Source organism: Dufourea novaeangliae, unplaced genomic scaffold (assembly GCF_001272555.1).
Source record: "Dufourea novaeangliae isolate 0120121106 unplaced genomic scaffold, ASM127255v1 scaffold299, whole genome shotgun sequence".
Taxonomy (NCBI): Eukaryota; Metazoa; Arthropoda; class Insecta; order Hymenoptera; family Halictidae; genus Dufourea; species Dufourea novaeangliae.
This window is the reverse complement of record NW_015374192.1, coordinates 560753-581275: the sequence shown is the minus strand read 5'-3', so window position 1 is coordinate 581275 and position 20523 is coordinate 560753. Positions and strand designations below refer to the sequence as shown.

At 31.3% G+C, this 20523-nt stretch overlaps 7 protein-coding genes across 8 annotated transcripts; 4 read left to right on the top strand and 3 right to left on the bottom strand.

The window, feature by feature from the left end:
* Positions 1-535: 535 nt before the first annotated feature.
* Positions 536-3362, top strand: LOC107192230 (stromal membrane-associated protein 1). The gene is made up of 8 exons (XM_015581440.1): positions 536-755; positions 1380-1513; positions 1624-1791; positions 1880-2084; positions 2169-2444; positions 2516-2811; positions 2891-3037; positions 3122-3362. The coding sequence occupies exons 1-8, from the start codon at positions 638-640 to the stop codon at positions 3236-3238; spliced, it is 1461 nt and encodes a 486-aa protein (XP_015436926.1). The 5' UTR covers positions 536-637; the 3' UTR covers positions 3239-3362.
* Positions 3363-5328: 1966 nt separating this feature from the next.
* On the top strand, positions 5329-5774 carry LOC107192233 (40S ribosomal protein S28). Its single transcript, XM_015581444.1, has one exon. The coding sequence runs from the start codon at positions 5390-5392 to the stop codon at positions 5585-5587; it is 198 nt and encodes a 65-aa protein (XP_015436930.1). The 5' UTR covers positions 5329-5389; the 3' UTR covers positions 5588-5774.
* Positions 5775-6114: 340 nt separating this feature from the next.
* Positions 6115-7325, bottom strand: LOC107192205 (MRG/MORF4L-binding protein). The gene is made up of 4 exons (XM_015581415.1): positions 7220-7325; positions 6766-6887; positions 6331-6691; positions 6115-6269 (listed from the first exon to the last, which is right to left on the bottom strand). The coding sequence occupies exons 1-4, from the start codon at positions 7323-7325 to the stop codon at positions 6115-6117; spliced, it is 744 nt and encodes a 247-aa protein (XP_015436901.1).
* A 338-nt stretch (positions 7326-7663) lies between these two features.
* LOC107192204 (DNA replication licensing factor Mcm2) lies at positions 7664-12788 on the top strand. 2 transcript variants are annotated; one of them, XM_015581414.1, is made up of 15 exons: positions 7664-7677; positions 9192-9359; positions 9434-9597; positions 9672-9754; positions 9818-10000; positions 10082-10293; positions 10369-10561; positions 10636-10839; positions 10906-11137; positions 11223-11473; positions 11537-11701; positions 11780-12079; positions 12155-12337; positions 12422-12577; positions 12660-12788. In XM_015581414.1, the coding sequence occupies exons 1-15, from the start codon at positions 7664-7666 to the stop codon at positions 12786-12788; spliced, it is 2637 nt and encodes an 878-aa protein (XP_015436900.1). The 2 variants fall into 2 exon arrangements, with proteins under 2 accessions (XP_015436900.1, XP_015436899.1); XM_015581413.1 differs by lacking the exon at positions 7664-7677 and adding an exon at positions 8965-9026 and having other exon boundaries at positions 9181-9359.
* Positions 12789-13222: 434 nt separating this feature from the next.
* Positions 13223-14025, bottom strand: LOC107192254 (zinc finger CCHC domain-containing protein 10-like). The gene is made up of 3 exons (XM_015581467.1): positions 13846-14025; positions 13572-13721; positions 13223-13491 (listed from the first exon to the last, which is right to left on the bottom strand). Exons 1-3 carry the CDS (start codon positions 13878-13880, stop codon positions 13248-13250), a joined length of 429 nt encoding a protein of 142 aa, XP_015436953.1. The 5' UTR covers positions 13881-14025; the 3' UTR covers positions 13223-13247.
* A 394-nt stretch (positions 14026-14419) lies between these two features.
* Positions 14420-15447, top strand: LOC107192190. The gene is made up of 4 exons (XM_015581396.1): positions 14420-14581; positions 14659-15002; positions 15087-15285; positions 15352-15447. The coding sequence occupies exons 1-4, from the start codon at positions 14420-14422 to the stop codon at positions 15445-15447; spliced, it is 801 nt and encodes a 266-aa protein (XP_015436882.1).
* Positions 15448-18185: 2738 nt separating this feature from the next.
* Positions 18186-20354, bottom strand: LOC107192218 (leucine-rich repeat protein soc-2 homolog). The gene has a single exon (XM_015581428.1). The coding sequence runs from the start codon at positions 20179-20181 to the stop codon at positions 18352-18354; it is 1830 nt and encodes a 609-aa protein (XP_015436914.1). The 5' UTR covers positions 20182-20354; the 3' UTR covers positions 18186-18351.
* Positions 20355-20523: the final 169 nt, after the last annotated feature.

Below are 20523 nucleotides of genomic sequence, written 5' to 3'. Positions count from 1 at the left end.
CGATTCGACAGAATGATAACAACGCCGTCACCTGTAACGATTTGGTAACGATTAAATATTTGAACTGTTCATCAAAATCTGAAAGTCATTAAGCATACTTTTTACCTCTTCTGTAAACGTCCAAAAAGAATGGAAAACCTTACCTTGTTGTATTGTCATATGTAGAAAAAATGATTTAAAAAGTCTTATTGTATCACATTCTACCACTTACGCAAGAGAATACCGTCGGGGCTAGAAGAATTTTAATTATAATTGTAAAAACAATTGAAACAGAAATGTTTGTATGTAAAATAAAAATACGATTGTTTATACGTGTTTTACCGACAGAGTAGGAAGGTAACTGCATTTTCTGATCGCAATGGCTACGCAATTCACCCACATCGTGGCAGAGAGTAACGCTGAGAAGACATTCGGATCGTTTACGAATCTACTTATTGCTTCGTTCAAGGTATTGAAGCGAACGATCCAATAGAATTCTTTCAACTACATGACGTTACGTTGAGTAACGAGTTGAACTATTGGGGGCGTTCGGTGACCATTGCTGGTTACTATTTGACGGCACTCGTGCGTGTCCAGCGTTGCGAGAAGAAAACATTGTTTTGGAGGTGCGTGTGGTTAGAGCAGCCACTGTGCAAAAATGACGTCCCGCCTGGAGAAGGAACGTGCCAAACAGATCCAAGAAAAATGTCAGAATCTCTTGACACAGATGCTACGGGACGAAGACAACAAGTATTGTGTCGACTGCGATGCGAAAGGTTCGTGTGTCAATTGTGAACATTCTAACGACGGCTTCTTGTTCCTGTCTAACCGATCGGCTTCGTGTTTTTTCATCTGCCCTCCTGCTTGACTGGGAAAAATTCATTTTCCTGTATCAACCAACAAGTCTTGCGGGTCATCGATATCGATTCCAAAACGACCTAGTTTCACCTAGTGAAACATTATAGATTTTTAATTCTCAGCGTGACAAACCTTAAATGACAGCGATCATGAGTAAACGTCACCAATGTTTCGTTGGTCGTCTTGTTTCTCGTTACTCGCGCATCCACCACTCAATCGATGATCGGTGTACATGCTTCCTTCTTTCTGTAGCTCCTCAATAAACGATTTTACAGGAAAACAGAATTTTTTTCATTTCCTTGTTTAACAAATCATGCGTATCAACAAATATTTGCATAACCTGAAACATTTTATTATTGCTTAACTCTCTATATATTTGGTACATTTGTATTTAATTTTGATCTGTCTATGTTCATAGATTGAATGCAAATTAAGTTTCTCAGTACTATATTTTTTAATATGTAATATTAAATGTTACTTGTGAATTAAGTATATATATGTTCTTATTATATCGACAAGTCTCCCCTTGATGTGTTTCATAGGACCAAGGTGGGCTAGTTGGAATCTAGGTATATTCCTATGCATTCGTTGTGCTGGGATACATAGAAATCTGGGAGTTCACATAAGTAAAGTAAAGTCTGTTACCTTAGATACATGGACACCAGAGCAAGTAGTGGTATGTTTGCAGTGATTTAGTCTAATGTCTTTATGTATTATATTTTTTAATTCTTTGTTGTAATAATTACTTATAAAAATGTAGATGAAATATATTTTTATTCCTTTCAGAGTTTACAACAAATGGGTAACTCTCGAGCAAGAGCAGTGTATGAAGCAAACCTTCCAGATAATTTTCGCAGACCGCAAATAGATTGTAGTCTGGAGAGTTTCATTCGTGCAAAGTATGAACATAAAAAATACATAGCTAGAGAATGGGTGCCACCCCCTTTACCGAAGGTATAATTACATTTACTTTTAGAAACATATTGAATCCACAAATGGATGTATTAATTGATTACTTGATTAATTGATACTTAATATGTAGATAAATTGGGATAAGGAACTTGATGAAGAAGCTGAGAGACAACGTAGACGAAAAAAGGAGAATTCAAAAAACACTAACAATCAAACTATACTCCCACCTGTAAAGAAACCAGAAGTAGTGCCCCAGTTGCCAAAACCTAAGAGTTCTGTCAGTCCTAAACCTAATAGGGCTAATAACACTGCTACCCTAGACTTATTAGGCCTAGGTAAATTTCTGTAATGTATTTGTTGTACATATATAACTTGATATAAAAATTGCAGTTTTCATGTTATTTGAATTTTTTTTTCAGATGCTCCAGCAACAAATCAATCAAATGTAAATGGTACTGGGGATGATATATTTTCTTCCTTCTTATCTGCACCCCCTGCTTCAGTGACTTCAACTAGTAGTAATACTACAAGCAGTACCACAGACACATCAGCAACTGTGAGCAAAAGTGAGGAAGAAAGTTTCTTTGATCAACCAGCACCATCACCTCAAGAAAAAAGTAAAATGACTAAAGATAGTATTTTGGCCTTGTATGGAACACCGAATCATCAGCAATCAGCAATTTATGGAGTCCCTGGTATACTAATTATTTTAAATATGCTACTGTATTTAAATCTTTGATACATCTTTTGGGTTATCGCATTTCAGGTGGAATGTATCCTCAGCAACCTGCTGTTCAATACAAACAAGTACCAAACATGACAGCATTTGGTCAGCAATGTAGCTTTCCAAACCAACAAAGTTCCTTGACTCAACTTAACCACCTTCCTGCTCAAATGCCTGTTACATCTAATCAATTACCTGTCAATCAGGCACAAATGACAGTAAATCCTAATTCATTAGGGCCAGTGGCTGCAAACTCCCTAGGACACTGCACACAAGTAGGCCAGATGCACCAAATGAATGGTGTACCTAATCCTGCCATCGCAATGCAATCTCAAATGGTATATTAATTTCTGTATTACAATGTAAATATAAAATGTACTTGTTAATCGTTACATTAATTATTTCATATGTCTGCAGATGATGCAACTAGGGCAGACTAATATTAGTAGTAATAATGGATGGAGCGGAATGTTAACACAAAACCTTCAACCAGCACCCGGTAGCAATCCTTTTTTCAATTTAACAGTACAGCAGCAACAACAGTCTGTTGGTTTTGGTGCTCAGGTACATCGATCGTGTTTTCGTATAGATTCAGAAGTTTCTTTTTTCTCTTATGTAATATTAACTGTAATTACTTTCACGTTGCAGTTACCGCAACAAATGTCCCAACTGTCTTTAGGCGGTACAAGTTTCTCAAGCACACCAGGAAAAACTGCTACCACCGCACTTCCCGGACAAACACTTTCCACTAATTTGTGGCAGTAAAAGTCTTAAGGATATTGTTAGTTGATTGATTATTCCATTCAGTGTTGTACACTAGTGTCGAACGTTCATTGCCCAACACAATTATATTTCCATATTGGTTTGGAAATTGCTCTGGGATATAACACAACCAAGACACGAAACAAAAAATACCCGAATGCTGTCTTTTCCGAAAAGTAATTCGTGAATGTATACAGTATATCGAGTCAAAAAATATTTTTCTTCTAAAGCTTTGCTAGTTTTCAACGTTATTGTTGAAACAATGGAAAACTACGAATAAAAACGAATTTTTGACTGATTGTAAAGAGTTATTCGTGACGTACAGTGTATGTATGTACTTGAGAACGTAATTATATTGTTTGCTAAAATGGGTGCTTTTGTAACCACATGATTAATGTACGTCAGGGTCCACGTTCGTTATGGCAAAAATATTTCATTATACTTAAACAAATACAAGTATCTTTAGTACAATAAGCGTATTTTGCGACACGATTCAATTTTACCTGGAAGTATACAGTAAAAACGAAGCACGTAATAGTTTTCATAGATCACTAAAAATGCCAAAAAAAATGACACATTACAGGCAACTTTACTTAAAAAGTGACTTCAAATGATTTTAAAACACGAATTCGTTTATTAGCATGACATTGTAATGTTTGTAAAGATTTGATTGTTGTTTGGACGTATGATTAGTATTGACTATACAAAAATGAAAAAGACAGTGTCTTATGTTTAAAAGTTTATATATGCTATTGTGTTTGTACTTGAGTAGTGTGTTGTTTAGAGTGCTGAATTTCAGCATTGATTACACATTAAAGGACATTTTAGAACTTAATATTTTCAAACAAGTATTATTATTAATTCTTACAAAACTGAGAATCATTAACAGTTTTTGTTAGTACCTAATGGCAGAGACTTAATGATCAATTCATATGACCGATACCCTGATACTTTATAAGTTTCTTGCATTTAAAAGAGCATTTTAGTTATAACTGTCAATAATTAATTAAAGCTTTATATGTTATAATGTTTCGCAATTTGTTGTCATGTAACAACATAAATATTGAATCTTGACAATAAGTTCTGGACATATCTGTCGCATTCATGCTTAACTTTTTCTCTTAAAAAGTGATACCGAATCATGATGCCATTAAATATAGAACACAATTGGAAGATTTTTTTATGTTATTCTTATAAATAATTATCAACAATCATGTAATTAGCGATGTAGCGATCGAGGAAAATTAGGCCTTATAACTTACTGTTGCATAGAGAAAATTTGCCGCAATTGTAAAATTGATATAAGTACAAAAACACATTGTCGAAATGTAACAAATGAAAGATTTATAAAATTATTGATTGAGAAATTCGTAATGCGCGACGACGAAATCTGGAATACAGTATGTATATTAATACAATAATATTAAAAATTACATATGTATATCGCTGGTAATTAATACACAGAAAAAGTTCTCAGGTGAACGTAAAGTTATATGGCAAGTATAGAGGAAAATATTACAGAAAAACCATAAAATTAAAATGTACCTACATTATAGTTGAATTGATCCTGAAATTGAACAAATCGAATGGCATTCCGTCGTTACTTTTAGATCGTAATATATAAATCGGCAAAAGTACTAGGGATGTATTCTACGACGAATCTATAGATAGAAACACATCATTTTCAAAATGTCACACATTCTTCACATTTTTCCACTAACTTTCTATTAAATAACATTTTAACAACAAGTTCAAGCATTTAACGAATCCATTATAACTTAAAACATTCAGACTTTCAGCGCTCATGTGCGTTTAAAATTAAATGTAGTAAACGCCATCTACGATACATTAATAGACAAATTACAATAATAAATAACAGTATTTGTGTTAAAAAGAAACATGCTTCTTACCTTAAAAAATACATCGTTTATATAATCGACTAAAAAAAGATATGTCTAAATTTTTTGTTATCCGTTTCAAGTGAGTTGAACTTCAATTCATTACTTTCTTCATTTATTCATATTCATCTATGTCCATAATTGGAAAAACTCACCGGAAGTCGCCATCTTGATTATCGAATTGTGAATCGAAAACTATTCTTTCACTTCCGTAAAACGTCTTTTCGTTGTCGCATGAAAGCCACGTGAGAGTATCATGGATAAACCAGTAGTTTTGGCTCGTGTTATTAAGGTCCTAGGCCGTACTGGCTCACAGGGTCAGTGTACACAAGTAAAAGTTGAGTTCCTGGGAGAACAAAACCGACAAATTATCAGAAATGTAAAAGGACCGGTACGAGAAGGTGATCTCCTAACCTTACTGGAATCGGAACGTGAAGCTAGAAGACTTCGATAGGAGAATTTACCTCCAATATATAAAAACCGTCAGGAGTATCCGGATTCCGGCAACACAATTCATTCCACCGACTGAAATGGGATCACACCAACTATTCCAGTACCACAAAACTACACACGATCCAAAACATATATGTCAATGAAGATGCTGCGACTTCTGTAATAAATACTGGTTACTATTTCACGAAGTATTTGTCTTTTCATTTAATCCCACTTTTACACTTAATTCTGTGTTCTTATTAATTAAGTAGTATAAATTCAAAGATTTTGTTACATATTAGGTTTCACTACTTCTATTACTACATAAAGTAATATTTAAGGTTTCTATTAATATTTTATTACACAGAATATTTACAATAGAGGAATGAAAAATTCTTTATAAAATCGAATTTATGGATGTATATATTCTCTTGCTGAAGTCTCTGTATGATCTAAGTCTATTATACACAAGTCACACTTTATTCACATTTTAAATTGCAATCTTGTTTCTATAATAGATTAGTAATAACTTCAACTTGTAAGAAATTGTTATATTCTTCTGCGTTTTGGTGGTGGTGTATCACGTGGACTGGAGGATGCTTTAACTGTGCTATCCATACTTTGTCTAGTTGGTCTTTTTGGACCCCTCTTCAAACTTTCACGACCAGAATCAGAATCTTTGCGTTCCTTCTTTCCATTTGATGCTAAATAGAAGAATTAACACACTCTGTATAGATTGTTCAAAATTATATTGAGGATACGTACTTGTTTCTTCAGGATCATCTTTTCCTTTTGATCTTCCTTTAGAAGACTTATGATCTTTTCTAACATCTTTCACCTCTCTAAGTTTATCTTTTTTCATTTCTAGATCCTTTACATACTTCTTGAACTCTTCCTTTTTTTTATCCACATCTTTAGTTCCTTTGAGGTCACGAAGAATAATGTCTTTTTTCACAGGGTCTTTAACATCTTTCTCTTTTTTTATTTCCTTATATTTATCTCTTTGTTCTTTCAACTTTAGCTCTGGTTCCTCTCTTTTTCTTGACTTAATTGGTCCCAAAAACTCTTGTTCAGGTAAAGAAAACTCTATTTCTTGACTAGGGAATGGTAAATCTTCCATATCATCCTAAAATCATTTGATTACTATTAGAAGTTTACTTTTTATTATTATGAAATATTCTTCAATAAAATAATAACTACCAGTGCCATGAGATCATACATTGATTCCAAATGATCCCAAATCATTTTTAATGACACATCCTTGTGAATGGCAGCACGAAACTTCTCCCATATGCAAACCATATGAAAATATTTGTTTACACCTTTAAACATTAATGCTTAATGGAATCACATAAAATGATAATGTATTTATTTATAATGTTACTCTTAATTATTGGACAGCAGATTTTGTGTATTCATAGAATATACTACTATATCAAACTAATAATGAAAGAATGATTTAACAAGATTTTACATAATTTAAAAACTGATAGAACATTCAATACGGTAAGCAGTTTTCTCTCCGATTCTCCTTTGTGTAAATTAGTCCATAAAAACCTGTGTTTGTGTAAACATCTGCAGTCTATTATTTATTGTTGTTATGTCAAACATATGTAAACATAACCTATAGGAAGTTTATTACTATAAATCTTACCAACAGGTTTATGTCCATTCATAGCAAAGAATAATTGAATTTCATTTTCGACATTCCATTCTATTTCATCGGAAGAACTTTCTAAGTGTTTCTCTTTAACTGCCATCATTAAACTTCCTAAAACAGTACAATCTAACTCGTAATGTATCAACTCCCTCACGTCCGCATTCTTTGGATAATTAATAACACTGAATGACACTGTCAGGCACTATTGCCAAATGTTATAATATTCGCATGCTACGCCGTGTTCTCCGTGCACTCCCTATACTCATTTGAATCAATATCGTTTATAAACAATTAATGTTTCTAACGTTTTTAATTAATATTTTTTATACGTGAGATCAAAACGATCCATGGCGTCATCTACGATAAAATGCCCAAGATACTAGCCAATTGGTACTACATTCTTTTCGTGAGGTGGTGCCACAGTGTCTTTCATTAACAATGTCGGTACCTAGGTTGTGGCGTACATATACAGAAAAGATTTGTACTTTTCTATAGAATCTTATATAAAATAAGAATCATGATGATTGTTACTTTTTTATGAATTATAAAAAAATGACAGTTTACAAAGAAAGAAACCATTGTTAACATTTAAGAACGAATAATAGTAAAAACGAAACACATTTTGGATGTTTGGTGTGTATACAAAAATTTCTATTTGAAGGTATAAATCAAGTCTCATATTAATGTTAATGTATTGTACAATAATAATATATGTACACAAGGTTAAATAGGTTGTTAATGTGTTTATTTCAGGGAGGACTTTTAATTATTGTACGCTACAATTGTCAATTTCTTGGTGTTGTATTGACAATACACAAAATGCATGAGAGTATAGATGATATATGTAAAGCAATTGATGAAAATCTATTGCATAATTTAGAGTTAATGGAAGAGAAGATTAATGTTAATATTCAAATGGAGAATATGTTAAGTGATGGTCACATAGAATTAGCTAAAGTTAAGTATATACGTGGTAAAGAGAGTATAAGTGTTTTGCAGGTTCCCGATGATGAGGAAAAAGTAGCTACATTATTTGAATTAGAAACAAAATTAGCAGAGGAAACCGGCAAAATAATCCCAAACTTTGATATAAGTTTGAAGAAGTTTGATAAAGATGGAGATGAAATCCCAGATCCTATAAAATGGTTTGGGGTACTAGTCCCACAAAGCTTACGAATTGCTCAAAAACGTTTCCAGGAATCCCTTTATCTTGCTGTGAGATCAGCAAACATACAAGCAGAAATTGCATCTGTATCAGACAAATTAAAGTCTTTATATTTTCTGAAAAATGCGTATGGCCCAACAGATGAGAATAAAACTGAAAAATAATTAAGGTGTTTTCAATTTATTTCACCTTACTGTCCTCTCTGTGGTAACTGTTATAAAGAACTTTGTGGCATATTCGGTTTATTGACTTTCGGGTGTAAAAAAGAAATAGCGACTGTATAACGCCGAGCTGTAAAAGCCTTAAATCTCATAAAATTAAAATAATGTTTTTTTGTATGAACTAACAAACAAATTACTAACAACACGTGTAACCTGTTGCGTTATCCAATGAAATTTAGGATTTTCCTTCTTTCCGTCTAAAGAACTGATCTCATTGGTCGACGTATTCATCAGCAAGAATTAGTAAATCTTAACGCGACTGAAGCACGCAAGTTTCAGTAGAAATTCCCGCCAATTGTCATTATTTAGTTTGAGCCCTGCGGGATATAGATAAAACAATATTGTGTGTGTTACTTTCATTTGAGTGTTTGTTTTGATCTTGTTTTATTTTATGTCATCCGATATAAACACAATGGTAAGATACTTAAATAAAAAATTCACAAAATTATATACATTTCAATGCACTGAAAATATTGTACATGTGCACTAAAATAAAACAAATTTATCCTAATACTTTTTAAGACGTACATCTAGTATAAATTGTTTACATTGCTTTATGTACATTTTAGGATGCTAGTAGTTCTCCAGTTCGTTCTGATAGACATACAGAGGCAATGACGTCCCCTGCACCAGATATAGATGAACCATTTGAAGATGAATCTGATCTGCTTGGTAATGACAATGATGTCAATCAAGATGAAGAACAAGAAGAAGAGGGAGAAGAATTATTTGGAGATAATATGGAAGCGTATGATCTTATATTATAAACAAATTAAAGGAATATAATGAATGTGTTATTAACTTTGTTGTAACATTTTTCAGTGATTACCGTGCTATGCCAGCTTTAGACAGATATGATCCAGATGTAGTTGATGATGAAGACTACTCAGAAATGTCTCAAGGAGAACGTGCTGCTGCTGAAGCTACTATGCATAAAAGAGATAGAGCAGCAGGCATCACCAGAGATGATAGGTTTTTACTTTATGGTATATTCTATCTTCATAAATATACTAGTGTATCTATTAAAGCATACTACATCATATCTGTTTATACATTTAAGATGAAAGTGATGAAGACGAAGTACAGGCACATAAGCGGCGTATGGCTGAAAAAGCTGCAACAGGTGAAATAGAAGATACAGAAGTAAGTACCTTTATCACCTTTTTCATTGTTCAGTGTAAAGTAATTATAATCATTTTATTTTAGATGATTGAGTCTATTGAAAATTTGGAAGATACTAAAGGACGTTCAGTTAAAGACTGGGTAACTATGATAGGACCCAGAACAGAAATTTCTAATCGGTTTAAGAGTTTTTTACGTACACATACAAATTCAAAGGGACAGTACATGTACAAGGAAAGAATTCGTCACATGTGTGAGAGTAATCAAGTAATATATCTTCTGCCAATAATTAGTATCAGTACTAGTAGAATGCAGATTTCCAATATTAATTATTTTGTTTTGTAATAGTCGAGTTTTGTTGTGGAATTCCCTATTCTTGCTAGTAAAGAGCATGTTCTGGCTTACTTCCTGCCAGAAGCACCATTTCAAATGTTAGAAATATTTGATGAAGTAGCAAAAGAGCTAGTGTTGACTATTTTTCCCAGTTATGAAAGAGTCTCGACCGAGATTCATGTTAGAATATCAGAGCTACCTTTGATAGAAGAAATCCGTACATTTAGGTAAAAGACAATAATATATTGAATACAATGTTTGATACTTAAAAAAGTAGTAATGCCACTTATTATAAATATTAGGAAGCTACATTTAAATCAGTTAGTACGTACTCTGGGTGTGGTTACTGCAACAACAGGAGTACTGCCACAATTATCAGTTGTGAAATATGACTGTACAAAATGTGGATATGTACTTGGACCTTTTGTACAAAATCAAAATGTCGAAGTTAAACCTGGATCATGTCCTGAGTGTCAAAGCATTGGGCCATTTATGGTAAGACCTATTATTAGTCATTTTATGTTCACAAAAGGATCTATATCTTAGTTATACATTAATGTTGATTACAGATTAATATGGAACAAACAGTATATAGAAATTATCAAAAAGTTACAATCCAAGAATCACCAGGTAAAATCCCTGCAGGAAGAATACCTAGAAGTAAAGACTGCATCCTTCTATCTGATCTCTGCAATCGCTGTAAACCTGGCGACGAAGTGGACGTTACCGCCATTTACACGAATAACTACGATGGTTCTTTAAATACAGAACAAGTAAAAAAATAATTTGCAAAATCTTGTATTAAACACAGTTAAATAATATATTTGTTTCGTGTGTAGGGTTTCCCAGTATTTGCAACGATTCTTCTAGCCAATCATTTAAATGTGAAGGGTTCGAAAGAAATAGTGGAATCTCTAACTGAGGAAGATATTTCTAGTATTATTTCCTTAAGTAAAGATCATCGAGTTTTCGATCGTATTGTTGCAAGCATTGCACCTTCGATCTATGGACACGAATATACAAAAAGAGCCTTGGCATTGGCAATATTTGGGGGTGAATCAAAGAATCCAGGTATTTATTCTTTTCTCTTTTTACCATTACTTTTGACGTGTATTCTTTAATACTATGACTTAACAATACTAATTCTTATGTACAGGTAATAAGCATAAAGTAAGAGGAGATATTAACGTGTTGATGTGTGGTGATCCAGGGACAGCCAAATCTCAGTTTTTAAAATTCACTGAAAAAATTGCACCGCGAACAGTATATACCACAGGTCAGGGAGCCTCAGCCGTTGGCTTGACTGCTTTTGTGAGAAAGTCGCCACAAACTCGAGAGTGGACATTGGAGGCCGGAGCCTTAGTACTCGCTGATCATGGAATTTGTCTGATTGACGAATTTGATAAGGTATACAGATATTGTTTTCTAGTAAATGTATGCAATATAATTCAATTATTACTGTCGTTACAGATGACCGATCAAGATAGAACGTCTATACACGAAGCTATGGAACAACAGAGTATTTCTATTTCAAAAGCAGGAATTGTTACATCCCTTCACGCTAGATGTTCAGTAATCGCTGCATCTAATCCTCTTGGAGGAAGATACGATGCTAGTTTGACGTTCTCAGAAAATGTACTAAATTGCCATATATATATAAAGACAAGGAACAAATACAATAGATAATATTGATGTACAAATTTTTCTATTCAGGTAGACTTATCAGAACCAATTTTGTCTCGATTCGACATTCTGTGCGTGGTAAAAGATGAAGTAGATCCTATGCAAGATAGACACTTGGCTAAATTTGTTGTAAACTCTCACATTAGACATCATCCAGCAAATGCGGAGAAAACAGTGCCTGTAGAAGATAATCCAAACGACATATCCATTCCACAAGATCTTTTAAAGAAATATATAGTTTATTCCAGACAAAATGTTCATCCCAAGTTGACAAATATTGATCAAGACAAAGTAGCAAAATTATACAGTCAATTGAGACAAGAAAGTTTGGTAAGTTATATGCATACAAATTGCAATCGTTTTTCAGTTACCATGGTACAATCTATATTTCGACAACTTTTGTAGGCTACTGGAAGTTTACCAATTACTGTACGACATATAGAAAGTATTATACGTATGGCTGAAGCAAGTGCTAAGATTCATTTGCGAGATCATGTTCAAGAAAATGATATTAACCTTGCTATCAGAATGATGCTTGATAGTTTTGTTGACACACAAAAGTATTCAGTAATGAAAAGCATGCGCCAGGTAAGTTTTAACTCCGGTTGCAAATATATTTACGATTACTTTATTAAAATATTTATAACAAATATCTTATTATTTTTTTTATAGACATTCCAGAAGTACTTGTCATATAAGAAAGATCACAGTGAACTTTTGTATTACATACTTAGACAAATTACATTAGACACTTTAGCATTCCAGAAAGCTTTACATGGAAGTCGTATTCAAACGATCGAAATCTCAGAAAAAGATTTGTTGGATAGGGTATGAATGATTTATTTTGTTTGACTCACTTTTGTTATAAATGTATAAATATTGTTTCACTCATACTTTCACTTTCTTTCAGGCTAAACAACTCGACATATACAATCTTCATCCGTTCTATGAAAGTAATATCTTCAAGTCAAATAACTTTGTATATGATTCTAGAAGGAAAATAATAATACAAACTCTTCCAGAGAGTATTGATGACTAATATGTGTTATTTAAAATAGCATGCAAACATGATTTTTACAATAGACTATCGATCGATTATACTTTTAATAATTTTTTTATATGTATTTTTAATATTGTTCTTCTTTTTTAATAAAAAATGTCTGTTTTATGGATTATATGTGTTACAAAATTATTCTTCCTTCCAATTACATGTGCTTAATAAAGTAGAAAGGCATTGGTACCATAATATAAATAATAATGTTCAATTACAAAATACATTATACAAATTATTATTCGAAGAGAAATTTACATCTAAGTACTTTAGTAATTTAAATTTTGTACAATGAAGTTTATCATACATATATTTGCTGCATAAGAACTGATAAAGTACCTCATAAATATTTTAAAATATCAATATCTATTAAAAAGTTCTTATTTCTTATCTAAAATTACCTTAGATATTAAAATATCTTAAAATATACCTTAGATATTACTTTTTTTAAGAACGGTTATTATTACTACCGGTATTACTAGAACTACTACTACTACTGGAAACACTGTCACTCGAGTCTGATTCACTGTCCGATGATGAGCTACTACTGCTGCTATCATTACTACTACTAGAACTACTGCTACTTGAACTGCTTCTTCCAGCATTAGAATTTGTATCACTGGAACTGCTAGATTCCTTCTTCATTTTTTTTTGTTGATGACTCTTCTTTACTTCCTTCTTCTGTTCTTCACTGCAAAAGTATATAGTTATTCATACTATTATTTATTGGGATCTCAGCATCACGAAGCTAACTATTTCTTTAGAACCTACGTATTAGTTTCTTCTTGACTTTTTAAAGCTTTCTTCAGTTGTGACGTACGTGAAGATCTATGTAAATATTTTCTTCTTCCTTTACACTCATAACTCCAATGTCCCAATTCTAAACATTTCTGACATCGCATCCCTTGTGGATATGGATTGCTGATAGAACAATGATAAAGAATGAGTTTATAAATCAGTAATTGTTATACATCATAATATATTTGTTACTGTTTACAGTTAATTATTATACATCATAAAAAACTTATGTAAATGTTATACTAACTTTTTTCTAAACACTTTTAAACCGTTTGAACTCATTTTGCACGTATAATCATACTTTACAACATTAAATTCGTCTACGAATTATATTCCAAAATGTAGAAATCGTTACTCAAAGTCTGTTTAGATGCAGGATAGGCTATTCAGCACTACCAAGGGAGCTTCCAAATTCGGCACGCTCCGATCAGCTCCGATGCAAATGCAACTGCTTTTGAGGTGTTTGTTAGGACAGTAAATACGTTTCAACGGAAATCACCAATCAAATATGTTGCTACAAAAATTAAAGAAGTATGATTTTTTGAAATCTTAAAATTCATTAAATTAATCGTTTTTTCTTAACCTGGCAAATATATGATAGCAAGTGTGTATATATATAGATCTTACACTTTCGTAGAAAAAAATATTTCTTTGACTAGCAGATACATTTTCCTACAAGAAAGAATGTACATATGTAGATTAACTTTTACATTCTCGAAAAATTATGTAAAAGGATATCATTACAAGCGATAATATTTCAAGAAAAATTGTAATACGTATAAATGTATATTTTAAAGCTATTATTTATTGTACAGAAAGTAATGACTTCTTTAAATCATGAGAAAAATCAATCACATGACTTTTGTTTATCGGAGTGTCTCAGTCAAAATCTAGAACTAAAAGTTGTTAAAAATCTTTTGAGTACAAGTTACAATATATTTCAACGAAAGCAGAAAGTATTAAAAGAAGAACGTGCGAAATTGGTAAAAATACAATCGATTAAGCGACGAATCATTATAATTATTTATTTATAAAAAAACTTTTACCAAATGTGTTATAGGACAATATAAATTATTCTGTTTGGGCCACAGAAGATAAATTTTGTAACGAAGTGTGGAACTTTTCTTTGGAACATAATTTTAACGTTTTTTTCAATCAGTTTTCTGATATTAATGAAGTAATTAAATTTCATAATTGCAAGTACAGTACTGCTGCATATGATAATAAAGAAAACATTGATAAATACAAAGAAAGTAGAGTTATGGAATTAAAAAATGAAATTAATAGTCTTAATAATGAGATAACAGTTATTCATAATAAAAATATTGAAGAAGATATAAAAAATGCTACATATGTCTTAAATAATTTAAAATCATTTTCAGAAGAGATAATAGATCTCATAAGGTACTGGCAATAAATAAATTGAAAACAAGTTATTCTTAATCATATTGGTAATTTGTAGCAAAATTGTTTACATTGGTGTTTTAGATTGATAAGTACATCAGAAAATTCTCAGAATATTTGTAATATATCCACATATCAGGAGTCAAATGCAAACAAGGGGTTTATGAGTGCTAAAAAATTATTTAAAAAACACCCTGCTATATTAGTTGAAAAGAAAGTAACAACAACTTCAAATATAATAATTAATAATTCTAAAAAGGTTCAGAGTATATTTTATAATACTGTACTTATTAATGTTTTTTAATGAATTTTACTTAAAGGAATATAATATCTGTATTTTTAATTACAGTGTGATAATGTGAAAAACAATATAGGATTAGGTAAGTTTGTAATGAAAAGACAAAGCCTTATTTCTTTAAAGCTTGAACGAATGTCAAAGAATTAAGAACAAAATGTAAAATATATTGATAAAGGTATTATAATTTTGCAATTATGTTTTGTGGAACTTAAATGTTTATGTAAAAAAGTGTTTTTATAATAAAATATTGTGTAAATTTATTTATAATAAAAAGTAAATTCAAAAGTCAGAAATGTTTATAGCATATTTATATATTTAGAAATATACAGCATCCTATATAATTTATCATATACATTGAATTACATTATATTATAATTCTGAAATTATATAAATAATATCGCACTTGATAGACTATTCAACAAGATTATAATTTGAGAATAGTTATTCTTTTTTAATTATCATATAAATTTAATTATCTTCCAATCATACAATAGTGTATCACTTATGTATTGTAAAACTGTTGAACAGTTTATCACAACAATTTATATTGTAACACTCCTTTTGGCAACTTTTCCATGTATCCTGAAACTTATTTAACACCTTGCCTTGAAACACAGTAAACATACATATATACTGTTGTTAAACAATTTATATGATACCTTAAGAGCAACATTTTGTACATGCCTTTAGTAATGTAGATAAGTGTTGTATGGAATTTTATAAATTATATACATGATTACTATTAGTCAAAATACAAAAGTAACCATGACTTGAATTTTATAAATTGACATAGATTGTTTCAAGTTTAAATAATTGAAGTTATATAATTATGCACACATAAGACTTACAGTTTAATTAAGAAAAAAACAGTAATCAATAGTCAAGTGAAATTTTATTCGTGCAACATTATTATCAATCTTTATTACTTCATGGACAAATTGTAGAAGTCTGAAAGACAAAGTTTTAATGCAAATACATTATACAATTATTCTGGAAACATAACTAGTGTAGAAAAACTGTAAATAGACACATAACAAATTGTACATTTACATACATCAATGGTAATATAAAATAGACATTACATTCTCTTAATTATAATTAAGAGTTTGCTAAGTTCCATTTCATCTTTATAGTATTTTAACATACTTTCAACCATAACAATTTTACACTTTTCTGAAATTAAAATAATATTGAGAATACTAATGTAATTAAGATATGTAAAGCAACTAAGATGTTTTAATACTTATAATCTCTGTTATAATCATTCAAATACCACTAACTATAAAAGATATTTGTATACGTTATATTTTACAATAGATTAATATAATATCATTTAAAGCTATACTTAATATAAGTAAAATAGTGCTAATTTTTCAATTTCTTATTGCACAGCCATTGCATAATAAACAAATTATGAAAAACCTCTAGTTCAACTATTATGTTATAAATGGCAAAATAGTATACCAATATTTCTTGTTCAGTTGCATGTGTGTAAGTATATTTTAAAAAAATCAATATATCCATAGCTATAAATAAAATCCAATCAATCAAGTATTATAGGTATGATACTAAATGTATGTCTACATATAAATTTCTATATGTAAAAAACAATGTAATAACATATATACTATTTATATTGGCACCATTTATTGTGCACAAAAAATTGTTTTAATTATAACACAAGAACTATCATTTATGGAACTTAGCAAAAATAATCTTTCAGTAATGCAATGCTAGTACTAGATAATTGTATGCTTATGTTTGGCAGCTCTTTCAATGAATGAGTGCATATTAATGATTCAATTAAAAAATTCGAATTGCACTAATTATTAGAATTATAATTTATTAATTAATTAAAAGAACATATATGCCGTTTAATCTTTAACTGCTTTATAAAAGTATACATTTAAATGTAGTTCATAATTGCCACTGATTATTGCAACTTATGTACCAGATGTAAAAGTAAAAATTACTATTAAAATGTTGTGCTATTATCATATATACTTTTCTTTATGATACATGTTTTTTTTCATCATTTTTTAAAAGTGCTTAAATATAAAATCGTTTACATTTAGTCTTAGAAATAAAAAAATAATACGTTATTTGTTACAGTCTGCTAAATTATATAAGTAGATATCTTTCATATTTTGGAAGAGCAGCTTTTTTCAAAACCTCTTACAATTAGAACTCCTCTCACAACTGATAGCGACATGTTGTAAAGTAACTAACAACACACAAGCCTCATACAATAATACAATACCAACTTATTGTTATACATTATTTGAATTTCTTCAGCAAAATATTTTATTTATATGGCAATGAATAGCAGTAACTAAAATGTAAATTCATTGATGCCGATTCTTAATTTTATGCTTACTTGAACTGAATAATTTTATCTGATTCCTTCATACTTAATACAATTTTCAAAATAATAACTATAATATTTAAGGATAATATTTTCAGGTATCTGTGTATAATAAAATTTTAAAGTCAAGGGATCTGTTGTGGTATTTTTAAATGATAGAAGTTAATTTTCTGAAATTAGAAGATATTTGTAATACAAAGCACATTGCATGCAAATTAAAATATATTACATTTTACTATGTGACTAAATAATATACATACAAAAAACAAAATAGATAAATGAAGTATCATAAACCATGTATACTTTATATTAATAAAAGTGTCAGTATAATTTATATTATATCTGTATCTAAAATATCTTATTATGATTTCATTCTTTTATAGTTTCTTTATTCATTGTGCATATTCCGAATTCAGCACTAATTTCATAGTATATCTGTACATATGTTTCTTCTTTTTATGTTGAAAATGTATTGCAGATATATCTTATTCATTTTATGAGAATACAAATATATGCGCCTTTTCATATATTATATACCAATAATATTTATATAATTTTTATTAATGTGAGATCATTATGGTGAGAATTTAAGTTAATAAATATTCGTATCAAATATCAGTTGTATCTGTGTCACTCTTATTAAGAATCGACATCTAAGTCATATGAGAGACAATTTTCTAATTTTGTTACATAGATCGATAAGGTCCTTGCATTTTTAAAAATTGGATCACTAAGGAAGGGCCTCCAGCAACTATTTCTGGTGGAATTTGTGAAAGTGGACAATTTTCAATTGACATAATACTGAGATTTGTGCATAGAGCTAATTCAAATGGCAAATTATGTAAGTTTGCATTATCATTTACATACAATGAATCTAAATTTTCTAGTGTACCAATTTCTTCGGGTAGATAGTTGAGGTTATTCTCTCCTACACTTAAATATGTTAAATTTGTCAGATGACCAATTGCTCTGGGTAAAGAAGTCACCTGATTACTCTGCAAAATTAATTTTTGCAAGTCCCTTAAAAACCCAATTTCATTTGGTAAAGACTCAATCTTATTTTCTTCAAGATCCAAAACTCTGAGTTTCCGTAAGTTTGCTATACTGGCAGGAATACGTTTTAACAAATTATTAGAAAGTATTAAGATTTCTAAACTCTGAAGGCATTGAATATCATCTGGAATCTTTGTTAACTGATTTGTACCTAAGTTCAATTCAACCATATTGACCCATGTGCCAATATCTAATGGTAGAGCAGTCAACTGATTTTCTTTCATATTTAATTTTGTCAAATTCTTTGCTCTAGAGAAAATACCATATGGTATTTTATCAATCTTATTATGTTCAAGATTGATAGAATAAACATTCGTAAACTGGGCTGGTCCTCCTGATGGATATGCAGTGAAGGCATTTCTGGATAAGGTGATTGATGTCAGATCAGAAAGACTTGCTAGTAATCCATCTGGCAATTGAGATACTTGGTTTCCTTCGACGCTGAATTCATCCATTAATTTACAATTTGCCAATGATTTTGGAATATTGGTTAATCTATTATACCTAAGACCTAATCTTGTTAAAGAAACTAAATTCCCAATTGTATCTGGAATATCCAGAAGCTCATTGTGTTGTAGATCAAGCGTAGACAATTGAATGCAATTTCCAATCTCTTCAGGTAGATGCTCCAAATGATTGTGAGACACATCAAATGTTATCAAATTGACCAACTTGCCGATACCTGCTGGGAGTTCCTTGATTTTGTTCTCCCTTAAGCTCAACATTGTCAAGTTTGTCAAATTTCGAATGTTGTCACTGACATATCTGACGCGATTGAAGCGTAAAAATAGAGTCGTTAAATTAGTTAATTTATAAACGACGTCGGGTATCTCGCTTAATTTATTATGCCTCAAATCGAGCACCCTTAACGACTTCAAATTTTCTAACGTATTCGGCAAACTGGTGATGGAATTCTCGCTTAAAGCCAACGTTTTCAAATTCGCGAGATAACCAATCTCCGTCGGTAATGTCACGAGTTTGTTTCCGTACAGATAAAATTCGACTAAATGCGTCAGCTCTCGTACTGTACTGGGCAGATTGGTGATGCTGGATTTACTTAAATCCAACCGTTTCACGCACTCGTCTCTACATCGTATGAACTCCTTGGAAACGTCTAAATCAGCTTGAATCGGTTTGCCTTTTTTCGTGGTCGGTTTCGGTTTATTCGATTCAGGATGCTTGACAGTTACTGTTTTCTTGGTATCGGGACCTGCTATGGACGCGGATGATAACTTTTTCTCCTTCGTCTGTTCCTTGTTGTCCCGTAGGACATCCACATCCTCCGGCATGTCGGCTGTACAGGTGGTTAGACCACAGCCTTCCAAATATTCCGGAATATCCTGTTCCTTCATGTAAAAGGTCGGAAGACTGTCTTCGAGGTCCTCACGGTCCCTCTTCACCTCGGACAAACACACCGTTGAAATGTTACCCACACCTGTCCTGTATTTGTTCGACTTTTTCATAACCTAATCACTATCGCAACTACGATTACTTTATGAGTATCTTCGCGTACTTCTACGACATTATACCGCCTTTTTTAAAAAATTTCGTGCTTTACAAGTATTGACATATCGATGTCAGCCACTGCACGTAGCGCAAACGCGAACGGCTGATCTGATAGAGAACTCGACGGACAATGAATGTGCAATGAATGTGTGTAGCGAACGCGCGTGCGGATATTGTTTGCTACCGTCGCGTTAGATTTAAAAACTAGGTTTAATGTAGAGTAACGGCTAACGCGGATTCGCCTTCAGAGCGTTCTGAAATTTCTCCTGGATCCAGCTTCGTTGTGTATGGACGTATTA